Source organism: Mobula birostris, chromosome 29 (genome assembly GCF_030028105.1).
Source record: "Mobula birostris isolate sMobBir1 chromosome 29, sMobBir1.hap1, whole genome shotgun sequence".
Taxonomy (NCBI): domain Eukaryota; kingdom Metazoa; phylum Chordata; class Chondrichthyes; order Myliobatiformes; family Myliobatidae; genus Mobula; species Mobula birostris.
Window position 1 is genome coordinate 15,935,595 of NC_092398.1, and position 23,799 is coordinate 15,959,393.

Here is a 23,799-nt window from a genome sequence, read left to right on the forward strand (position 1 = left end):
AATGCAAGAGAACACTTGATAAAGGAATAAGGAAGGCTAAAAGAAGGCAAGAGGTTGTCAAGCAGTTGCTGAAGGAGATATGTTAAGAGCAAAAGGCTTGCAAGGGAAAAAATGGTTGACTGAAAAATCGGGGTGAACTGATAGAAGTACACAAGATCATGTGGGGCATTCACAGGGTAAAAATGCATAGTCTATTTTCCAGGGTAGGTGTGCAAATAGCAAGAGATTATTAGCTTCCGATCAGAGTTGAGAGATATAAAAGAGACCTCTGAGGCAGCTGTTTCTTCGTTAAAAGGCTGCTGTTTGCTTGGAATGAGCTGCCAGAAACAGTGGTTGAGGCAGGTACTTGAGCAACATTTTAAAAACCATCGAGATAAGTAGATGGAAAGGGGAGGTTCAGAAGCTGTGGGCCAAACATTGACAAGCGGGACTAGCTCTTCCCTGTCCACCATTCAGGGACTGAATGAGCGCTTCCAGGTGAGGCTGAGATTCACCACCTGGCTGTTTCTGTGGCTCTGGCAAATTTGAGAAGAGCAACCCATCCATAAGCTAATGTGTTTCCACAAAGAACCAGAGATTCCTGAAGTCAGCCGTGGAACAATTAATTTACATTCTGTATGGACAGAAGTGGAGTAGTCATGCAGGGAATCCGTGTTCATACAGAGATTTGTAATTGATTCATATTGTAGACCATTTATTTATTTATTGGCGGGCTTTTCAAATTTCAGAATTTTTGGTGACTGACTGTTATTTTCCGCGCCTCTGATCATTGGAGAACCGGACAGCTCGCTCATTCGGCTATTCCAGATAACCAATCTGAGAAAGCGTTGCACCACCAATCGTAAGTACCCTTCCTCATTCCCCCAGAAGCTAGAAAAAAGGTGAATCCGGAAGCTTTCGCCATTCTTTGTGAGGGGCTTTACTAGAATGAGTAGATGAGGGAAAACCGGTGGTAAGGCTAAAAGCAAGCCTGCCGGGCAGGACTGTGGTTCCCGGTGGGCCGTGTTCACAGGTTCATGAGAAAGGGAAATTAATGAGGAAATTCTCTGGGGCTCGCTCTCCCCGTTACTTTCTGGAGCAACGCAGTCAGCGAACAGACCGATTCACCAATGAACAGGTGACAAAAAGAAATTCTCCAAACTAACTTCAGTCCCCACAATATGTAAATACCACCAAGATTATAATTGTATCCATTAATCAAAAATAAACATAGATGTGTGAACAGGATGTCACCGTTAGAGTCCACACTCATTTACGATAAAGACCGTGTGTGGATTCATAACATAAGAGAGATTTAATGCTGTTCCACTTCCCAAATCCATTTGTAAACTATTGAGATAAAGGCTGATTCACAGAATGCAACCAGGTTAGTTTAATATGCAGAACGCATTAGCTTGTCGTCGTGTCACCACTTACAAACTGCAGTCGGAGCAGAGTCTGTCGGTTCTGTGAAAGGACCCGAGTCTATTGTGGTCGCGAGTTGAAATACAACTCAAACCATTTGTAACACAGGGATGTATTCACAGCAACTAAATCACTTCAGCAACAGCAAACATCTTCACCTCAATCGGCTCTATGTGTAAATCTTTGTGTGCGAAAATCGCGACAAACTGACGGAAGTGAGTGGGCAAAATGTCCGTCTTAGGCCAGTGGGCGACAACGGAATTGGCCGGAGCAATGAAAAATACTCAACGTAAAAATAAATAAAATTACCTCTAATGACGAGTTTGTAGCAATCCAATGTCTAATCATTAGTACAACTCTTCAACGGAAACTGTGAGTGGCTCTTAAAAGAGCCGTTGGGTTTGTCTTTAACACTCTGCCGCTTCACTTGGAACTAGTGTACTTGGTCACCGCTTTGGTCCCTTCCGACACAGCGTGCTTGGCCAGTTCTCCGGGCAGCAGCAGGCGCACCGCAGTCTGGATCTCCCGAGAAGTGATGGTCGATCGTTTGTTGTAATGAGCCAGGCGGGAAGCTTCCCCAGCGATGCGCTCGAAAATATCGTTCACGAATGAGTTCATGATGCTCATGGCCTTGGAGGAGATGCCGGTGTCAGGGTGAACTTGCTTCATTACCTTATAAACGTAAATGGAATAAGTCTCCCTCCTCGCCCTCCTGCGTTTCTTGCCTGCCTTGCCTTGCGCTTTGGACACGGATTTCTTGGCGCCCTTCTTGGAAGCTTTCGACGGCTCCGGCATCTTTTCAACCAGTTTCGGAAACAGAAATAAACAAAATGACTTGGAGCGCAGCTTAAATAGGCAGTGTGTCCCCGCCCTATGCTAATAAGGAATCGGTAAAATTAGGTTTTCATTGGTCGATTTGGACGAATTAAAGTTAGCATTTCAGTCTAACGCTTTGATTGGGCAATGTGAACTGGCGAAACACATCACAGGGTGACACAGTTAGCAGGGTTTATTGGTTAAATAAGACAAGCGGACATAAACTTGGTTATCCTATATTGGCAACAGTATTAGAGTGTTGGGAGTACTTCATTCGTAAGGTCTTCAGTTTTGGGTGGAAAGCAAATGAATGGACACAAAATATTCAAACACGAGGAAATGTGCAGATACTGGAATTTCAAGCAACACACGTAAAAGTTGTTGGTGAACGCAACAGGCCAGGCAGCATCCGTAGGAAGAGGCACAGTCGACGTTTCGGGCCGAGACCCATCGTCAAGACTAACTGAAAGAAGAGCTAGTAAGAGATTTGAAGGTGGGAGAGGGAGATCCAAAATGATAGGAGAAGACAGGAGGGGGAGGGATGGAGCCAAGAGCTGGACAGTGGATTGGCAAAAAAGTATATGAGAGGATCATAGGACGGGAGGCCTAGGGAGAAAGAAAGGGGGAGGTGAGGCATTAACGGAAGTTAGGGAAGTCAATCTTCATGCTATCAGGTTGGAAGCTACCCAGACGGAATATAAGGTGTTGTTCCTCCAACCTGAGTGTGGCTTCATCCTTACAGTAGAGGAGGCCGTGGATAGACATTTCAGAATGGGAATGGGACGTGGAATTAAAATGTGTGGCCACTGGAAGATCCTGCTTTCTCTGGTGGACAGAGTTTAGGTGTTCAGCAAAACAGTCTCCCAGTCTGCATCGGGTCTCGTCAATATATAGAAGGCTGCCTCAGGAGCACTGGACGTAGTATATCACCCCAGCTGACTCACAGGTGAAGATTCATCTCACCTGGAAGGACTGTCTGGGGCCCTGAATGGTAGTGAGGGAGGAAGTATAAGGGCATGTGTAGCACTTGTTCCGCTTATAAGGATAAGTGCCGGGAGGGAGATCGGTGGGGAGGGATGGGGGGGGGGAAACGAATGGACAAGGGAGTCGCGTAGGGAGCGATCCCTGTAGAAAGCAGAGAGACGGGGGGAGGGAAAGATGTTCCTAGTGGTGGGATCCCGTTGGAGGTGGTGGAAGTTACAGAGAATTATATGTTGGACCTGGAGGCTGGTGGGGTGGCAGGTGAGGACAAGGTTATCCCTATTCCTAGTGGGCTGGCGGGAGGATGAGGTGAGAGCAGGTGTGCGTGAAATGTGAGAGATGCATTTCAGTGCATGAAATTATTAATGTGGAATATGATCCTAATATATCTCTTTCTGAGGTGAGGCCGAATCTGGAGTATTGTGTTCAGTTTTGGTCACCAAATTACAGGAAGGACATAAATAAGGTTGAAAGAGTGCAGAGAAGGTTTACAAGGATGTTACCGGGACTTGAGAAACTCAGTTACAGAGAAAGGTTGAATAGGTTAGGACTTTATTCCCTGGAGCGTAGAAGAATGAGGGGAGATTTGATAGAGGTATATAAAATTATGATGTGTATAGATAGAGTGAATGCAAGCAGGCTTTTTCCACTGAGGCAAGGGGAGAAAAAAAACAGAGGACATGGGTTAAGGGTGAGGGGGGAAAAGTTTAAAGGGAACATTAGGGGGGGCTTCTTCACACAGAGAGTGGTGGGAGTATGGAATGAGCTGCCAGACGAGGTGGTAAATGCGGGTTCTTTTTTAACATTTAAGAATAAATTGGACAGATACATGGATGGGAGGTGTATGGAGGGATATGGTCCGTGTGCAGGTCAGTGGGACTAGGCAGAAAGTGGTTCAGCACAGCCAAGAAGGGCCAAAGGATCTGTTTCTGTGCGGTAGTTTCTATGGTTCTATGTCCCTCCATGATTTTCCCTTTTGCCTGTGGTTGATTTCAGCCTTTGAGAAAAGATCAAGTTGAAGAATGATTGTATATCAGTAACACAGGTAGCTCAGTGATATGTGCAAGGCAGACATTATGGATTCTTACACTCTACAATGATGGTTCGAAAGATCTAGTGATCTGTTGTTCAGGGTTTTCCGTTTATGTTCCAAAGTTTCAGGTGATTGTTAAGAAGATTATTAGTTAAAGTATCAGAATTCACGTCTAAGATAATTTTTTTATCATTTTAGCCTTCAAGTGGGTTGAAGAAGTCTGCCCTGATTCTGTACTTCTGTACTTTGATTAGTTTTTAGTTTTGTTCATGACGTGAGGACATGAATGACATTGGTGATCATGATTGCTCTTTGCAATTTTCTCCACAGAAGTAGTTTATCATTACCTTCATCTGGGCAGTGGCTTTACAAGTTTCAGTTTTGACATTGATTAAAACAGGTATATCGAATTATAGGCCAAACATTATTTTTGGTTTCGTTGAGGTTGCAGGGTGGAGGTGTCTGTATATATCTGTTATGGGTCACTGCCCATGTTGGAGTTGAACAGAATGAAATGGCAGATATTCTAGCCAACCAATCAATTAATTTTAAAGATATCAATATCATGGTGCCTTTGCATATAGAGGAAATGAAAGCCATAACTAAAAGGTCAGTTTGATCACTGTAGCAACAATCTTTGGATAAGGAAAGGAAAGGATGGCATTTATAGCAAATTTAGATGATGGTGAAAACTCAACTGGGAAATGGGTATAAAAGAAGGGAAGAAGTTAAACACACATTTACATATTGGAAGTACTAGGCTGAATAATTCATTGTTCACAATTAATATGCATGATATGAACTTTTGTATGGAGTGCACGTCTCAAGAAACGGTGCAAGATAGATTGTTTGAATGCAATTCCCATGAAGTGCAAAGGAAGCAACTAAATTAAGATCTCTGGAACAGACTCAATTTAACATGGAAGGATTGTTAGGATATCACTGCCATTGTAATATATACACGTCTGTATTTGACGTTCTGAAAAGCAATAGACCTTTTGATATTTTTGAGGGAGAATTTGATTGGTATTCTTCCTGTCTCTTTACGCCACACCCCAGCTCAGGTGGTGGTAATGCACCTTATGTTACTCTGCCAACAGCCATTAAAACTTACAAGAAGAACAAAATTTAAAAAGGCTTTTTTCCCCTTAAAATCTGATCATCTTGATTTGATTGGATATTTTTAAGAGGTAAAAATATGTACTGATGAGGGTAGTTTCTGAGTTTGACTCAATTACTTAAAAGGGAGTTCAAGGTAGATGTTTTGATATTATAGTGGAGTAACAGGAATTACAGAAACATAAAAGAGGTGCTGACCAAGTTGATTGAAAGGAGAGATTAGCAGGGATGACAGTAGTACAGCAACAGCTGGAGTTTCTGGTATTAATTTGGAAGGCACAAGATAGATACATTCCAAAGTTGAAGAATTTTCTTTTCGTTCAGTTTTCTTTTTTCCCTAGATGCTGCCTGGCCTGCTGAGTTCCTCCAGCATTTTGTGTTTTGCAAGCATGAATAGTAGATTGGCTGATTGGCAGGAGGCAAAGTGTGAATAAAGGGGGCCTTTTCTGGGTGCCTAACTCTTTTAGTAGTGCTTCCAATTCTGTTAGGAAAATTATTAACACTATCCTTCAAACAGGAAGTTTTCCAGATGCCTTCAAAACTGCTGCCGTCAAAGCTCTATTAAAAAGCCAAACCTCAACAGTGAGGTACTAGCTAACAGCAGGACTTTCTCAAAACTTCCCATCCTGGGTAAGATTCTTGAGACAGTAATATTCTAACAACTCAACATTCTGAATGAGAACAATATTCGAGAAAATTTCAGACAGGTCCTCACAAAATCTGTCAGAAACCTTAGGTTCAGCACTGAGAGAGGAAGAGACTGAACATTTCAGGTCAGAATTTGGAAAGTGAAGCAAAAGCAAGCTTGTTTTAATTTGCAGAAAAGAATGGGGAGAGATCGATGGGATGAAATTAATATTAGTATAAACCAATGCCAGGTGGAACAGGTTAATGGAGACAATGGTGAATATGATTATCATTCATCAGGTTTCTAGTAGCAGAGTACGTAGATTCACACTTTCACAGAATGTTACAGAACGAAAACAGGCAATTTGGCCCATCCAGTCCCTACTTTTGTTCCTTTTCTAGAATATTATTGTTTATTTTCTGGAGAATTGAGTACAATTCTGAAAAGGTACTGTGTCAGTTATCCATGTCATTCGATAGCAATGTTACTGACTAATCTTAAATATGAGACGGTAGTAAAAGGGAAATTGATCCAAATCATCTTTCTGGGGAACATTCGAAAATTTTGTAGACACCAGCAAAAAAACTCCCTCCGCTCTGGAAATGATTCATCAAACCACCCCCACACATCGACAGAAACAAGTTAAGATACGTTAGTAGGACTTTAGTGTTTTTGTAGAAGGAACTTACTCAGAAACATTTCGCAGTGACAACGAAACCCGTGTCTTTTACCCCGCGCTTATGGAATCCGCAGAGTTGCTCTTCCACAGAGACTGTGAGCGGCTCTGAAAAGAGCCTTTGGGTCACTGGGTTCAGATTCTGTTCGCTGCACCTGCTGGCACTGCCGGTTTTCTCGAACAACATCACAGCCTGGATGTTGGGCAGCACCCCGCCCTGAGCGATGGTCACCTCCTCTCGTTGAGATCGTCGGCGTTGCGGACGGCCAGCTGCAGATGCCTGGGGATGATGCGGATCTTTTTGTTGTCCCGGGCCGCGTTGCCAGCCAACTCAAGGATTTCAGCCGTCAGATACTCGAGCACAGCAGATAGACCAGGTCTCCGGCACTCACTCGCTCAGCATAGTTCCCTTTCTCAGAAGCCTGCGAACGCGGCCTACGGGGTACTAAGGGTCCAGGGGTCGAGCGAGACTTGGCCTTGGAACGAGCTTTGCCGCCCGATTTTACTCGTCTACTCATTTTTCATAACCTTAGCAATTCTTTCGGAGAGAGTGGGGAAATACTGTACTTCCGGCCCTCGACCGTCATATAAAATTTGGGGGAATGCCCTGCGACGTTTATGATTGGTGCAATAACGTTTAACTTCATCGGATGATTAGCTGTCTCCAATCGGAGAGCTGCCTTATTTACCAATCAAAATCAAAAGCAAAAGCGCGGAAAACAACGGCTTCCTCTCCGAAAACAAAGAGAAAATTCAAACAGCCCGCCAAAAATCTTTGGTTCAGGGCTAATTGAAATCAAATAATTGCAAAGCTACTTGTTGGCTTAATCTCCACAGTAACAGATTACTGAAGACCGGCACATCTAATCTTTCAGTGCAGCAAATATTGCAAAAGTGTCTTGGGATTTATTTCTTAAACAAGGGAAAATCGGCAGATGCTAGAAATCCAAGCCACACACATAAAATGCTGAAACTCAGCAGGCCAAGCGGCATCGATGGAAAAGTTTCTCTAGCATTTTGTGTGCTCTGCGGGGTTGCAATTCACCGATTACTCCACTCAGAACTAAAGTCCATTGTCAGTTGCAGTCCCCGGTCAGTCATTGTGTGAATTGCATATGAACGAGTTGAGAAGTTGCTCTTCTCAAACTACGGCTGAAGTTTAGCCTGCAATTTTAACATATTATTTGTAAAAGAACCGTCTGGCATTGAAATGGGATTCAGGGAATATGAAGAAATACAGATCTGTTAATGAAATATTGAGTGGCTCTTAAAAGAGCCTTTGGGTTTCCAGTTGTTTTGGCAACACTCTTCACTTGGAGCTGGTGTACTTGGTCACTGCTTTTGTCCCTTCCGACACGGCGTGCTTAGCCAGCTCCCCGGGGAGCAGCAGGCGCACGGCGGTCTGGATCTCCCGGGAGCTGATGGTCGACCGTTTGTTGTAATGGGCTAGGCGGGAAGACTCGCCAGCGATGCGCTCGAAAATGTCGTTCACAAACGAGTTCATGATGCTCATGGCCTTGGAGGAGATGCCGGTGTCAGGGTGAACTTGCTTCATCACTTTGTAGATATAGATGGAGTAACTCTCCTTCCTCAGCCTCCTACGTTTCTTCCCAGACTTCCCCGATGGTTTCGGCAGCGCTTTCTTAGCGCCCTTCTTGGGAGCAGGTTTCTGATCAGGCATTTCCTCCGTCGAAATGAGACCCAGCAATGAGAATAATAACCTTCGGAACGCGGCTTAAATAGGCAGTGCTGACAGCGATATGCTGAAGAGGGATAGGAAATTCAAGCATTTTCATTGGCCGCTTGGAGAGACGAATCACTCTTTGAATTTCACACAACGGATCTTTTCATTGGATAGCAGAGGGAACATATTATAGTCACACGTTCCACCAATGAGAAGCCTCCCCCAGACTGCGGACCGGGACGTTGCCAAATCGTGGCGGTTCTCGGTCCCATATTTAATACGACAAGAGGGCAGAGACGGGGTTGGGACTGAAATTACACAGTGGGAAACGTAACATACAATTGCAGATGGAAGAAAAACACGTTCAGATGAGAAGTTAAGCGAACTCATTATCAAAGTACATAATGTCACTATCAACAAGCATGATTCATTTTCTTACGGGCATACTCAATAAATCGATAACAGAATATTAGACTTGATAGAATAAATGGAAGACCGATCCAACTTGGAGATTCAACCACTGTGCTGAAGACTCAAAATATGCAAATAAAAATATAAATAAAAAATAAATAAGCAAAATATATTGAGAAAATGAGATGAATAGTCCTTGAAAGTGAGACCAGATTGTGGAAACATTTAAGTCATGAAGAGGAAGTTCCTTTGGTTCAGGAACCTGACGGTTGAGAGATAATAACCATTGCTGACGCTGATTGTGTGAGTCGTGAGGCTCTTCTACCTGTTAGCGGCAATGAGAAGAGAGCACGTCCTGTGAGGTGGGGGAGGGTGATCCCTGATGATAGCTACCGATTTCCTGAAACATTGTGCTCATTGCAAGGGAGGACTTTGCCCATGACGGACTGAGCTGCATCCGCTAGGTTTTTGTAGGGCTTTCCATTCAAGGACATTTGGCATTTCCATACCAGCTGTGATGCAGCCGGTCAATATACTTTCCAGCACAAGCAGAAGTTTATAGAATATGAAATATTGCAATATTGAACATTAAAGATATTGAACATAGAACAATACAGCACAGGAACAGGCCATTTGGTCTACAATGTTGTGCCAAAACAGCGAAAAAACAAATTATAAACATGCAAACACTAATTCCTCCTACCTGCACCATGTCCATATTTCTCCATCATCCATACATCCATGTGCCTATCCAATCGTCTATTAAAAGCCTCTTATTTATTTGCCTCCACCACCATTCCGGGCAGCACATTCCAGGCACCAATGACTCTGGGTAAAAAACACCCATCATATTCCCCTTGAACCTATCCCTGTCTCCTTCAATGCATGCCCTCTGACACTTCAATCCTGGGAAACAGATTCTCTCTGTCCACTCTACGCCTCTCATAATTTTGTAAACCTCTTATCAGATTTCATAGAAACATAGAAAATAGGTGCAGGAGTAGGCCATTCGGCCCTTCGAGCCTGCATCGCCATTTATTATGATCATGGCTGATCATTCAACTCAGAACCCCACCCCAGCCTTCCCTCCACACCCCCTGATCCCTGTAGCCACAAGGGCCATATCTAACTCCCTCTTAAATATAGCCAATGAACTGGCCTCAACTGTTTCCTGTGGCAGAGAATTCCACAGATTCACCACTCTCTGTGTGAAGAAGTTTTTCCTAATCTCGGTCCTAAAAGGCTTCCCCTTTATCCTCACACTGTGGCCCCTTGTTCTGGACTTCCCCAACATCGGGAACAATCTTCCTGCATCTAGCCTGTCCAATCCCTTTAGGATTTTATACATTTCAATCAGATCCCCCCTCAATCTTCTAAATTCCAATGAGTACAAGCCCAGTTCATCCAGTCTTTCTTCATATGAAAGTCCTGCCATCCCAGGAATCAATCTAGTGAACCTTCTTTGTACTCCCTCTATGGCAAGGATGTCTTTCCTCAGATTAGGGGACCAAAACTGCACACAGTACTCCAGGTGTGGTCTCACCAAGGCCTTGTACAACTGCAGTAGTATCTCCCTGCTCCTGTACTTGAATCCTCTCGCTATAAATGCCAGCATACCATTCGCCTTTTTCACCGCCTGCTGTACCTGCATGCCCACTTTCAATGACTGGTGTATAATGACACCCAGGTCTCATTGCACCTCCCCTTTTCCTAATCGGCCACCATTCAGATAATAATCTGTTTTCCTATTTTTGCCACCAAAGTGGATAACTTCACATTTATCCACATTAAATTGCATCTGCCATGAATTTACCCACTCACCCAACCTATCCAAGTCACTCTGCATCCTCTTAGCATCCTCCTCACAGCTAACACTGCCACCCAGCTTCGTGTCATCCACAGACTTGGAGATGCTGCATTTAATTCCCTCATCCAAGTCATTAATATATATTGTAAACAACTGGGGTCCTAGCACTGAGCCTTGCGGTACCCCACTAGTCACTGCCTGCCATTCTGAAAAGGTCCCATTTATTCCCACTCTTTGCTTCCTGCCTGCTAACCAATTGTCCATCCACATCAATACCTTACCCCCAATACTGTGTGCTTTAAGTTTGCACACTAATCTCCTGTGTGGGACCTTGTCAAAAGCCTTTTGAAAATCCAAATATACCACATCCACTGGTTCTCCCCTATCCACTCTACTAGTTACATCCCCAAAAAATTCTATGAGATTCGTCAGACATGATTTTCCTTTCACAAATCCATGCTGACTTTGTCCGATGATTTCACCGCTTTCCAAATGTGCTGTTATCACATCTTTGATAACTGACTCCAGCAGTTTCCCCACCACCGACGTTACGCTAACCGGTCTATAATTCCCCTGTTTCTCTCTCCCTCCTTTTTTAAAAAGTGGGGTTACATTAGCCACCCTCCAATCCTCAGGAACTAGTCCAGAATCTAACGAGTTTTGAAAAATTATCACTAATGCATCCATTCTTTCTTGGGCTACTTCCTTAAGCACTCTAGGATGCAGACCATCTGGCCCTGGGGATTTATCTGCCTTCAATTCCTTCAATTTACCTAACACCACTTCCCTACTCACATGTATTTCGCTCAGTTCCTCCATCTCACTGGACCCTCTGTCCCCTACTATTTCTGGAAGATTATTTATGTCCTCCATAGTGAAGACAGAACCAAAGTAATTATTCAATTGGTCTGCCATATCCTTGCTCCCCATAATCAATTCACCTGTTTCTGTCTGTAGGGGACCTACATTTGTCTTTACCAGTCTTTTCCTTTTTACATATCTATAAAAGCTTTTACAGTCAGTTTTTATGTTCCCTGCCAGTTTTCTCTCATAATCTTTTTTCCCCTTCCTAATTAAGCCCTTTGTCCTCCTCTGCTGAACTCTGAATTTCTCTCAGTCCTCAAGTGAGCCACTTTCTCTGGCTAATTTGTATGCTTCTTCTTTGGAATTGATACTATCCCTAATTTCTCTTGTCAGCCACAGGTGTACTACCTTCCTTGATTTATTCTTTTGTCAAACTGGGATGAACAATTGTTGTAGTTCATCCATGCAACCTTTAAATGCTTGCCATTGCATATCCACCGTCAATCCTTTAAGTGTCATTTGCCAGTCTATCTTAGTTAATTCACGTCTCATACCTCAAAGTTACCCCTCTTTAAGTTCAGAACCTTTGTTTCTGAATTAACTATGTCACTCTCCATCTTAATGAAGAATTCCACCATATTATGGTCACTCTTACCCAAGGGGCCTCTCACGACAAGATTGCTAATTAACCCTTCCTCATTGCTCAAAACCCAGTCCAGAATAGCCTGCTCTCTAGTTGGTTCCTCGACATGTTGGTTCAAAAAACCATCCCGCATACATTCCAAGAAATCCTCTTCCTCAGCACCTTTACCAATTTGCCAATTTACCAATTTCACTTCAGCCTTTAATGCTCCAGAGAAAACAACTCACTTATCTAAACACTCACTACTACACATGCCACCTAAACCAGGCCGCATCTTGGTAAACCTTTTTTGACCCCTCTACAAAGCCTCAATATCCTTCCTGTAGTGGGGCAACCAGAACTGTAGGCTGTACTCTAGATGCCTAACCAGAGTTTTATAAAGTTGCAACATAACCTCCTGACTTTTGAATTTGTGCCTTGGTTAATAAAAGCAAGCATTTCATAAGCCTTCTTAATGACTTTCTCGATCTATGTAGCCACTTTCAAGGAGCTATGAACTTGGATTCCAAGATTTCTCTGCTCAGCAACACTGTTAAGGACCTGTACTGTAAGTTTCTTATTTCATGACCAATGGCAGCAAGAGACCAATAAAGAAAATTCAGATATCAGAGGTACAAAGGGACTCATGCAAGTTTCCAAAAGGTTAATTTGCAGGTTGTATTAGTGGTAAGGATGGAAAATGAGAAGTTCATATTCATTTGAAGCAGATTAAAATATAAATGCAAGAAAATAGTATTGAGGCATAATAAGGCATTGGTTAGATGGTACTTGGGATATCATGAGCAGTTTTGGACCCCTTGTCTAAGAAAGTATGTACTGGCATTGGAGAGGTCCCACAAGGAGCTTCACGATAATTATCATGGGAATGAAAATGTTAATGTATGAGGACAGTTTAATGGCTCTGGCCCTATATTCACTGGAATTTAGAAGAATGAGGGGGAATCTCATTGAAACTTATCGAATGTTGGAAGGCCTAGAAAGTGTTTCCTTTAGTGCAGGAATCTCAAACCAGTGGGAATTAACTCAGCAGAAAAGGTCATCCCTATAGAATAGAAATGAGGATGAATTTCTTTATCCAGAGAGTGGTGGCAGAACAGAATGCAAGCCCTGTACAGTAACAAGATAAACCAAATCTTTGAGAGCTGGACTTCCCTTTGTGCAGCTTTTCTTTGAGTAGAAGTTCAGTCAGGCCCCAGTCAAGATGACAAACTGACAGAGACAGTGTGCAGACATAGTACAGTTATCCAGGCCAAACACGGCTCTTGAAAGTCTAACTCTCCTTTGTACAGCCTTTCTGAACCAATGTCACGAAATATAACAAGATGAAGTTGGAAACAAATGAACCTAGGGTAGTATCTGCTACTGGTGTCATACACGGGGCTGCTGGGAGAGGACCCAAGTGCGAGACACAGACACTGAAGTACTAGGAAGAGGACTTGACTAGAGAGCTGGGACAAGAACACAGACATAGGCTAGGACATTGGCTAGGCAAGCAGGACCAGGACAAGGAACTGGGAACTAGGAGCCTGGGCTTGGACTCCGAGCCGGAGACTGGACAAGGACCTAGAACCTGGGCCTTGACCCGGGCCCGGATCCCGGAACTAGGCGAAGACATGACGTGACTACAGGACTGGACATGGCCTGGGTACTTCGAGGCGAAGACATGACGAGGCTTGGGTACTTCGAGGCAAGGGCATGACTAGGCTTGGATTCAGACTCTGAGCCAGAGCCTGGACAAGGACCCAGAACCTGGATCTTGACTCGGGCTCAGACTCCGGAATTAGGCGTAGACATGACGTGGTCTTGGGGGACAGGACTAGGCAAGGACTAGACAGAACGAGAGACTCCTGGGCAGGACGAGGGAACTCCAGCGCAGGACGAGGGAACTCCAGCGCAGGACGAGGGAACTCCAGCGCAGGACGAGGGAACTCCAGCGCAGGACGAGGGAACTCCAGCGCAGGACGAGGGAACTCAGGATGAAGCACATGGACAGGACGAGGCACATAGACAGGATGAAAACACGAAGTCTTGACTTGGTACTCAGGAACAGCTGAGCCTTGGACTGGGGACAGCAGGAACCTTGGAACCTTGGACTTGGGACAACAGGAATGCAGAACACAAAGCCTTGGTATTGGGGAGGACAGGAACACAGGGACATAGAACACAGAGCCGGGACCCTCCTTGCGAACAGGACTTGGGGCTGGGGCTCGACACAGAATGCTGAACATGACGAGACGGTTCCCAACCCTAGGTAGCGACAAATGGCCGGACCTACCTAGTGAAGGCGTGGATACAGAGACAGTTCCAACTCAACGATAGACAGTTCCTTACCTTGACACAGCAAGGCTCCGGTCTCGCTCTGGTGGTGGAACTTAACAAGGCTGCAGGCGAGGCTCCAGACACAGGTTGTGGGCAAGGCTCCAGAAGGAAGGGGAAGGGAAGGGAACAGTCCAGCCTCAGGGTAACAGCAAAGGCAGCCTGGCTTACCCAATGGAGGCAAAGACACGGAGGGACAAATCGAACCACAAGGTAACAGCCAAGACGGCCTGACTTACCCCACAGCGGCGAGGACGGGATACTGATGAGATGAACCAGCAACCACACACGAACCCAGGGTCACTTTTATTACCAGCTCAAGACAAGCATCAGGTGCCTATGATGAAACCCAGCTGAAGCAAGGTACAGCCGGAAGACCTGGAGTCTGGAGCCAAGGACCGGAGTGTGAACCGGAATGTGGACTTCATGGACTAGACCATGACAACTAGTCTGTTATTTCACTAATTCTCAAGCCTTATTGACCTATAGCATGTAGATTTAGTTGATTTTAATACCTGAAATATGTATTATGATTGATACTTAGACAGGAAATTGATGGAATTCAGAAGTGCAGTATCTATTGGACCAATATCTGTATGTGGCCAGTCAATTTCTGTATAAGAATAGTATTGCTTTATTCAAATGTCAGAACAATGCGGTGACAGGGGCCAAGCTGTTCCTTTACACAATGAAGGAGAGTGTGACTGAGGAATAATGGAAGGATTCAGAGTCCAGTTAATCATAGAAGAGACTCTCAGTATATCATATACTCATAAACAAAAGGGATTCTGCAAATGCTGGAAATCCAGAGCAACGTACACAAAATGCTGGAGGAGCTCAGCAGGTTAGACAGCATCTATGGAAATGAATAAATAGTCAGGATTTCAGAACAAGACACTTCTTCAGGATCAGAAATAAAGGAGGAAGATGCCAGCATAAAAAGTGTGGAGATGGGAATGGCTAGAAGGCGATAAGTGAAACCAGGTCGTTGGGAAATGTAAAGTGCTGCTAGAGAAGGAATCCAATAGGACAGGAGAATGGACCATGGGAGAAAATGAAGGAGGGGCATCAGGCGGAGGCGATAGGTAGATGAGGAGAAGAGGTAAGAGGTCAGAGTGGGGAATAGAAGAGGAAGGGTGACGGAAAAAATTACAAGAATGATAAATTGATATTCATGCCACATGTGTCGATCCCTGAGTTCATCCAGAGAAAGTAATTCAAAGCATAAGTACTTTAAGGTAGTACAAAAAGGAAAAAAAAAAGAAATGCAGAATACATCATTATATATTCAGAGAATGTGCAGTACAAGGACACACAGAGGGAGCTTGGAGTTCAAGCTCACAGCTCCTTGTTGTTGGCTACATACCAGGTGGTAAAGAACGTGTATAACACATTTGACTTTATTAGATGAGGTGACTGCAGGAGTCAGGAATTTATGTTGTAGCTTCAGTTTGGAGTCTACTGAGGCTGCCTCTAAAAGTACTGTCTCGGCTTCCTCTGGCATAGAGTCTAAAAGTCCAGTTGGGCCTCCTACAAAGTAGAATCTAAATGTAATTTGACCACCTCAGGATAAAAAATTAGTTAGGTCATCTCTGGGGGGAATCTAAAAATCTAGTTAGACCTCCTCTGTAGTAGAGTCGAAAGGTCTAGTTAGTCCTACACTGGAACAGAGTCTAAAGGTTTAGTTAGGCCTACTTTGGAGTACTGTCTAGACCTCCTTTGCAAAAGAGCTTGAAAGACTAGCCAGGCCTCATCTAGAGAAGAGTTTAAAAACTAGTTAGGCTACCTCTGAAATTCTGCATTCCATTCTGATTGCTGCATTATAGGAAAGAATTGAAGACTTTGACAATAGACAATAGGTGCAGAAGTAGACCATTCGGCCCTACGAGCCTGCACTGCCATTCTGAGATCATGGCTGATCATTTACTATCAATACCCGGTTCCTGCCTTGTCCCCATAACCATTGATTCCCCTATCCATAAGATACCTATCTAGCTCCTTCTTGAAAGCATCCGGAGAACTGGCCTCCACTGCCTTCTGAGGCAGCGTGTTCCACACCTCCACAACTCTCTGGGAGAAGAAGTTCCTCCTCAACTCTGTCCTAAATGACCTACCCCTTACTCTTAAACCATGCCCTCTGGTACTGGACTCTCCCAGCATCTGGAACATATTTTCTGCCTCTATCTTGTCCAATCCCTTAATAATCTTATATGTCTCAATCAGATCCCCCCTCAATCTCCTTAATTCCAGTGTGTACAAGCCCAGTCTCTCTAACCTCTCTGCATAAGACAGTCCGGACATCCCAGTAGTAATGGCTATGTGTGCATTGGGGAGCGGGTGTGCCAGTATGGTCACATTGGAAAGAGCTTGTCTGGTATCATCAAATGCCCTGTTCATGTCTGCTGACCAGTCAAACACTTGATTACGGGTATTGTCTTTAAGCTCACTATACAGGGGAAGCATAAATTCAGCTCCTGTAGCTTTTAGCAGTGCAGGACAGTGGGAAATCCATAATAGCAGCTACTTTGATACAATGGTTGACAACCCAAACTGGCATTTAGCAGGGTTAATAATCAACCTGTGTTGGCTTAACTGCTCGAAAAGTGTGTGGAGATGAGATACGTGTTTGTATTTGGATACACTGGCAACAATTATGTCATCCAGGTAAACAAAAAGAAAATCTATGTCTTTTAATACACAGTCCGTCAGCCGGTGGAAGGTCTGTGCTGCATTTTTCAGCCCAGGTGGCATGCACAGAAATTCAAAGAGGCCAACCTTGTCCTCTGATGAGCCGACATCTGGAGAGGATTCAAAATAGATTTACACCATAAGAACAGAAATAGGTCATTCAGTCCATTGATTTTGCTCTGTCAGTCCATCACAGCTGTATTATCCTCGTTAATTCCATTCTTCTGCCTTCTCCCTGTAATCTTTGACATCCTGACTAATCAAGAACCTATCATATTCCTTTTTGAATATACTCAATAACTTGGCCCCCCACAGCCCTCCGTGACTATGAATTCTACTGAATAACTACTCTCTGGTTAAAGAAATTCCCCCTCATCTCTGTTCTCAATAAGCTCTCTATTCTGTTATTGTACCATTTGGTCCGAAACTCACCCACTACAGGAAACATCCTCACCACTTCTACTCTATCTAGGCCTTTTAACATTCGATATGTGTCAAGAAGATCACCCCTCATTCTTCGAAACTTCACTGAGTCGAGGCCCAGAGCCATCAAATGCACAAAATACATTCACACTTTCATTCCTGGAATCATTCTTCTGAAACTCCTCTGGACCCTCTCGAAGGCCAGCAAAACTCTTCTTAAATAATAAGCCAAAAACTGCTAACAATACTCCAAGTGTGGTCTGACCAATGACTTATATAAAAAAAATCCTTGCTTTATGTCCTTGCTTTTATGTTTTTTGTCACATAAAAAATAATGCTAACACTGAATTTGCCGTCCTTACCATTGGCTGACAGGCAAGTTTATCTTTACAGAATCCTGAACGAGTACTCCCAAGTCCCTTTGCACCTCTGATTTTTTAATCTTCTCCCTCTTTGGTAAATAGTCTATGCTTTTATTCCTTCTACCAAAGTGCAGGAACACACACTTCTATGCACTATATTGCATCTGCAACTTTTGTCCATTCTCCAAATCTGTTAAGTCCTTCTGCAGACTCCCTGCTTCCTCAAAACATCATACCCCTCTAACTGTCTATATCATCTATTAACGGCCAGAAAACCATCAATTCCATCAACCAAATAATTTACATATAACATGAAAAGAAGTGGTATCAACACTGAACCTTGCAGCATACCTCTAGTCACTGGCAGCTGACCAGAAAAGATTTCCTTTATTCCCAGTCTTTGCCTCCCGCTAGTCAGCCAATCTTCTATTCATTTTATACTTTTCCAGTAATACCATAGGCTTTCATCTTCTTAAGCAACCTCATTTTCAACAACTTGTGCAAGGCTTTCTGAAAATCCAAATAACCAACATCTACTGACTTTCCTTTGTCTATTTGGCGTGTTATTTCCTCAACAACACGCAAAATAGGTCTCAGGGTACTTGCAGACAAATGATAAAACAGTCCGTAGAGTCAGTATGGTTCCCTCAAGGGAAAATCTTGCCTGAAAAATCCGTTGGAATCCTTTGAAGAAATAACAAGGATAGACAAAGGAGAATCGGTTGATGCTGTGCACTTGAATTTTCGGAAGACTTTAACGAGGTGCCATACCTGAAACTGCTCAACAAGCTACGAGCCCAAGGTATTACAGGAGAGATTCTGACATGGACAAAGCAGTGGCTGCTTGGCAGAAGACAAAGAGTGTGAATAAAGAGGGAGCTTTTTCTGTATGGCTGCCGGTGAATAGTGGTGTTCTTAATATCAGCATTTAATTTTCAGAGAATTGAGCACAAAGCTGATGAGGTTTTGGGTCAATTATCCCAGGGGTTGTGTGGTAATGTTACAGTTTGTGTTCCCTTGTGGCTAAACCGTTGAAAATTGGCGGTAGCGGATCAGGATACTGAGAGGCCGGTCTCTGCTCTGGCTGTCCCTCTGACTCTGCCTCTGCCTCCACCCCTCCCCGTCTCTCTCTCTCCCCACACAGTCCATCGCTCTGTCTCCACCCCTCCCCCCTCTCTCTCTCTCTCTTACTGCGCGTTTCTCGGGCTGGTCGAGGCGCTGTGTATAAAGGAGACAGCAGCGGTCGGTTCGTCACTTAGCAGCGTCTGCGGTGAAGCGGCAGTATGTCTGGCAGAGGAAAAGGAGGCAAAGGACTCGGCAAAGGAGATGCCAAGCGGCACCGTAAAGTGCTTCGTGACAACATCCAGGGCATCACCAAGCCAGCCATCCGCCGTCTGGCTCGCCGTGGCGGCGTCAAGCGAATCTCCGGTCTAATCTACGAGGAGACCCGCGGTGTACTTAAAGTTTTCCTGGAGAATGTGATCCGCGACGCGGTCACGTACACGGAGCACGCCAAGCGCAAGACAGTCACTGCCATGGATGTGGTGTACGCGCTGAAACGCCAAGGCCGCACTCTCTATGGCTTCGGCGGTTGAGTAAGTCTCCGTTCCCCTGAACACAACACAAAGGCTCTTCAAAGAGCCACCCACCACCTCAAAGAGGGAGTATTAACCGCACCGGAAAGAGATGTCCTTTATTTATGAAGCCAGCCGTGTGTTTTTCCGTAGTTTATTTAACACAGGACGTGAGTGCTCTGCACGTTACGACCCGACTTGGGTCGGCTCCCCCTATTACACTGTGCTGTTCAATGTAAAGTAGTGAGAATGATACTTAACATGGAACTCCCTGGGGAGCATTCGCACGTTTAGCAGTCTTCCGCAGAAAACTGCCTCAACTGCGAAAGCGATACAGTAAACTACTGCGCACATCCAAACACGGTTTAAGATAATGAACATTGCAATTTTAAATAAGGTTGCGATAAATTCCATGTTTCTGCAAAATTAACTTCCTCAAAACCCATTCCCAGTGACAGCGAAATGTTCGGGTTATCCGCAATGGAAACTGTAGCCAATCATTTCGGATTGGCTGAAGTCCGACTTCCAGTCACACACATCGATACCTAGGCACAGATGATGCTCACCCCACTCCCCCGTCGTTCTGTAAGGGGAGGTGTTTGATTTCGATAGCGGACACGAAGCCAACCACACCGCCGGGGCCCTGTGATAGACGTGATCGGGGCGGACATTCAACTACAACAGTCGGCGGAGGACCCCGCTCCGACGTTTCAGACTGTGCAACCACCGTTAACTTTGTGAGTTGCATTTCGCACCAGTAAGGAATTTCAAAGCACCTTGCCTGCTAATTAGTTCAACAATCTCATCCGAAACTGAGCCCTTTCCCCCGTGCTCAGCGTATCCGCAGAGCAGCCCTTTCACAGACACTGTGAGCGGCTCTGAAAAGAGCTTTTGGGTCACTGGGTCAAATTCTGTCTCTTCACTTGCTGGCTCTGCCGGTTTTCTTGGGCAACAACACGGCCTGGATGTTGGGCAGCACCCCGCCCTGAGCGATGGTCACCCCGCCCAACAGCTTGTTAAGCTCCTCGTCGTTGCGGACGGCCAGCTGCAGATGCCTGGGAATGATGAGTGTCTTTTTGTTGTCCCGGGCCGCGTTGCCGGCCAGCTCAAGGATTTCAGCAGTCAGATACTCGAGCACAGCAGCCAGATAGACCGGGGCTGCGGCACCCACCCGCTCAGCATAGTTACCCTTTCTCAAGAGCCTGTGAACACGGCCTACCGGGAACTGCAGTCCTGCCCGGGACGAGCGAGATTTGGCTTTGGACCGAGCTTTACCACCGGTTTTTCCACGTCCAGTCATCTTCACAAGCCCAGCAATTCTTTCAAGCAGTGATGATATACTTCGGGCCCTCACCCTTCTTGTACCTTTTGGGGGAATGCAAGGGAACGATTATGAATGGTGCAACAATACTGATGTCATAGGAGTGAAAAAATCATCCAATCAGAGAGCTGTTTTATTCACCAATCAAGAAGCAACACAGCAGAAGCGCGGAAAATAATCACTTACTCTACTAAAATAAACTGAAATTTGAAACAGCCCGCCAAAATGCATCTGTTAAACCTTAAATCAAATCATTTCAGGTCTGTTTATCGGCGTATCTCCACATTAACCCATTACTGAAGTCCGCCAGATCAAATATATTGTAACAGTGTCTGCGCATTTCTTTCAACAGAAAAAAAAAACTCAAAACAAAAATCGATTCTCAGTGTCTGTTCCCGGTCGGTCATTGTGTGGGTCGGATCAGGTTATGAACGAATTGTTCTTCTGGAATGGCAGCTGGAGTTAAGCCTACAGGTTGTGCAATGTAAAGGGGCACAAAGGAAGTCAAAGCCAACGTATAAACAACAGAGAGGTCATATAATGGAGCAAAGATTATTAGGTACAGTACTGCAGCTGTAATAATGTTCGTCTAACTTCCAGCAAAACGTTTGGAGAACTGTTGGACAGATCCATCTTAAGATAATGCAAAACAGAGAAGGAATCAGAACAGCCAACAATACAGTTCAGCTGTACTTCCTCTATCCACTGCAATGCAAGAAGGATTGCCACCATTTTAATTGTGTAAACCGGAAAATCATTAGATAACCTTTTTCTAATTGACACTTGAAATTCTGGGTGTACATAGACTGCTTCACTAGTGTTATGAGATACACGGTCTTTAGAACCTTCTGGAAACAATGGAATCATATTGATAAAGCACAGACAGAATCACCACTGCCTCTTCAGTCACACGCCGGACACATTTTGACAACCTCCCCGGAAGAGTCAAGTCCACCCTAGGTAAAGCAAATAGCTAGGGAGGAATAATGGATAAAGCCACGTAAAAGCGTGGGATAGGCTCATGATATCTGCCTGTCCTTTTCTTTCCCACCCAAACCAGCAAATCTCGCGACCATGATATAGCGAAGAAATTTTCAATATATTCTGATTTGGATGATCATTCTCACGACCACTGAGGTGCAGTCAATAATTCATTGCCTTCTGCAATCTTCGCAAATACAATGACATCAGACCCATTTCCCCCGCAGAACAGAAACAGACCGAACAGCATCACAACACAGACGTAAAGCCTGGACGTGAATAACATCCAGGCATTTCAAAGCTGAGGGGGCAGCAGACTCATATGCAACGACATAATTGAAGACTATTCTAACCAATGCATAATACAAAGTAATCACAGATACCCTATTCGTCCTCCAAACGTCTGAAGATCAAATTCCCATTTCTTCTGATGAGCGCAATAAGACAATCAGAGAGTCGCCTTACTCGCCAATGAACAGAGAGCGGCAAGAAAAGCGACGAAAGTAACTGTCAGTTACCCGGATAACCTGAAAATTGAAAAGCCAGCCGAAAACAATATTTATCTACTGATTTAGGAATTGACTAATTACATCACATTTTTTTTAAAAGTAACAGCCCAAGTGTTATTTCACTCGCTGTTTTAATATTGCACGACATTTAGCTTCCACTGTTTACATTCTCGTTCGGTCTGGCTACAAACGTCATCAGTTTTTGAACTTGTCTCTCTTGGCAAGCTGGGGTGTAAGGCGAGTTCGTAACGTGAAAAACAAGCTGTTCTGCGACAGAACCGGGATTCCAGCGTCTACAGACTGTTGTGTCCCCGTGAATCTATCGTGGATTCGATTAGAACAAGAGCTGGAAAACTGCATTTACTACAACCATTCTCCAAAATAGTAACAACCGCAAATACCTGGAAACGTTGCCCACAATAACCAGCTGCACACGGCAGGGATGTGGGACAGGGACACCCCAACGGCGAGGGTGAGGTTTTGTCTCTGGTTTTCGCCCTGCCGTTAAATCAGCGGCACAGAACTGATCGGCCTTGTTGGCGTTTCTGTGACAAACTGGGTTATCTTATTTCAGCTCTGAAATGGCTGGATGTTATTCACGTCCAGACTTAACGTCTGTGTTTTTATGCTGTTACGACACAAAGCACACACAATAAAAGCTGGGGAATGGCAAGTCGTTAATACAAAAGGTTACTGAACAGAAACAGACAGCCCTTTCCATTGCCGGATTGGTGGCTCTTAAAAGAGCCTTTTTGTTGTACTTGGTACCGGGGCCGGACTCAGGCGCGCTCGCCGCGGATGCGGCGGGCCAACTGTATGTCTTTGGGCATGATGGTGACTCGTTTGGCGTGGATGGCACACAGGTTGGTGTCCTCAAAGAGTCCAACCAGGTAAGCTTCGCTGGCCTCCTGCAGAGCCATGACGGCCGAGCTCTGGAATCGCAGGTCGGTCTTGAAGTCCTGAGCGATTTCTCGCACTAGACGCTGGAAGGGCAGTTTGCGGATGAGCAGCTCGGTGGATTTCTGGTAGCGCCGGATCTCCCTCAGAGCCACAGTACCGGGCCGGTAGCGATGAGGCTTCTTCACTCCGCCCGTGGCTGGAGCGCTCTTCCGCGCCGCTTTGGTGGCCAGCTGTTTGCGGGGAGCTTTGCCACCAGTTGACTTGCGCGCTGTTTGCTTGGTACGGGCCATTCTCCTTCAGCAGTTCGAATGCAAGCTCAAATACCAGGATGAGACGATCGGAGCAGGCCCGGGAACCGGATTTTAAAGAGTTGATGAAGGACCACCCCAGTCTCACTGATTGGTTGCAAGGGAGATAGCCATTGCAGCATCTGAGCGTTGCGATTGGCTGTTTTTCCATCACCAGCTTGAAGCTGGCCGCTGGAGGGGTTGGGGAGAGGTGGTGCGGACTATTACCTCTGACCAAATATGGAAATTGGAGACAGAGTCAGAATTCAGCCAGTCTGACTCCAGTGATTGGATGCCGGCTCAATTTCAAATCGCCCGCCAATTCCAAGGGCCAAAGGTTTTCTTACAATAAATAGAATCATGAATTCTCAAATTCCACCTTCAACTAAATCGCCGATTTTCTTTCCTCAATTCGCTGAACCTGAATGTTTG

At 44.9% G+C, this 23,799-nt stretch overlaps 4 protein-coding genes and 2 pseudogenes across 4 annotated transcripts; 1 reads left to right on the forward strand and 5 right to left on the reverse strand.

Moving 5' to 3' along the window:
- The window catches only part of LOC140189847 (histone H2AX-like), an 836,563-nt pseudogene that overhangs the window by 468,642 nt on the left and 344,122 nt on the right, over positions 1-23,799 (forward strand).
- On the reverse strand, positions 1,828-2,199 carry LOC140189997 (histone H2B type 1-B-like). The gene has a single exon (XM_072246383.1). It carries the CDS (start codon positions 2,197-2,199, stop codon positions 1,828-1,830), a length of 372 nt encoding a protein of 123 aa, XP_072102484.1.
- LOC140189883 (histone H2A-IV-like) lies at positions 6,671-7,175 on the reverse strand (annotated as a pseudogene).
- Positions 7,967-15,826, reverse strand: LOC140190016 (histone H2B type 1-H-like). Its single transcript, XM_072246408.1, has 2 exons — positions 15,806-15,826; positions 7,967-8,326 (listed from the first exon to the last, which is right to left on the reverse strand). The coding sequence occupies exons 1-2, from the start codon at positions 15,824-15,826 to the stop codon at positions 7,967-7,969; spliced, it is 381 nt and encodes a 126-aa protein (XP_072102509.1).
- Positions 17,109-23,552, reverse strand: LOC140189933 (histone H3). Its single transcript, XM_072246290.1, has 2 exons — positions 22,582-23,552; positions 17,109-17,120 (listed from the first exon to the last, which is right to left on the reverse strand). Exon 1 carries the CDS (start codon positions 23,368-23,370, stop codon positions 22,960-22,962), a length of 411 nt encoding a protein of 136 aa, XP_072102391.1. The 5' UTR covers positions 23,371-23,552; the 3' UTR covers positions 17,109-17,120; positions 22,582-22,959.
- LOC140189871 (histone H2AX-like) lies at positions 19,523-20,777 on the reverse strand. The gene has a single exon (XM_072246198.1). It carries the CDS (start codon positions 20,667-20,669, stop codon positions 20,289-20,291), a length of 381 nt encoding a protein of 126 aa, XP_072102299.1. The 5' UTR covers positions 20,670-20,777; the 3' UTR covers positions 19,523-20,288.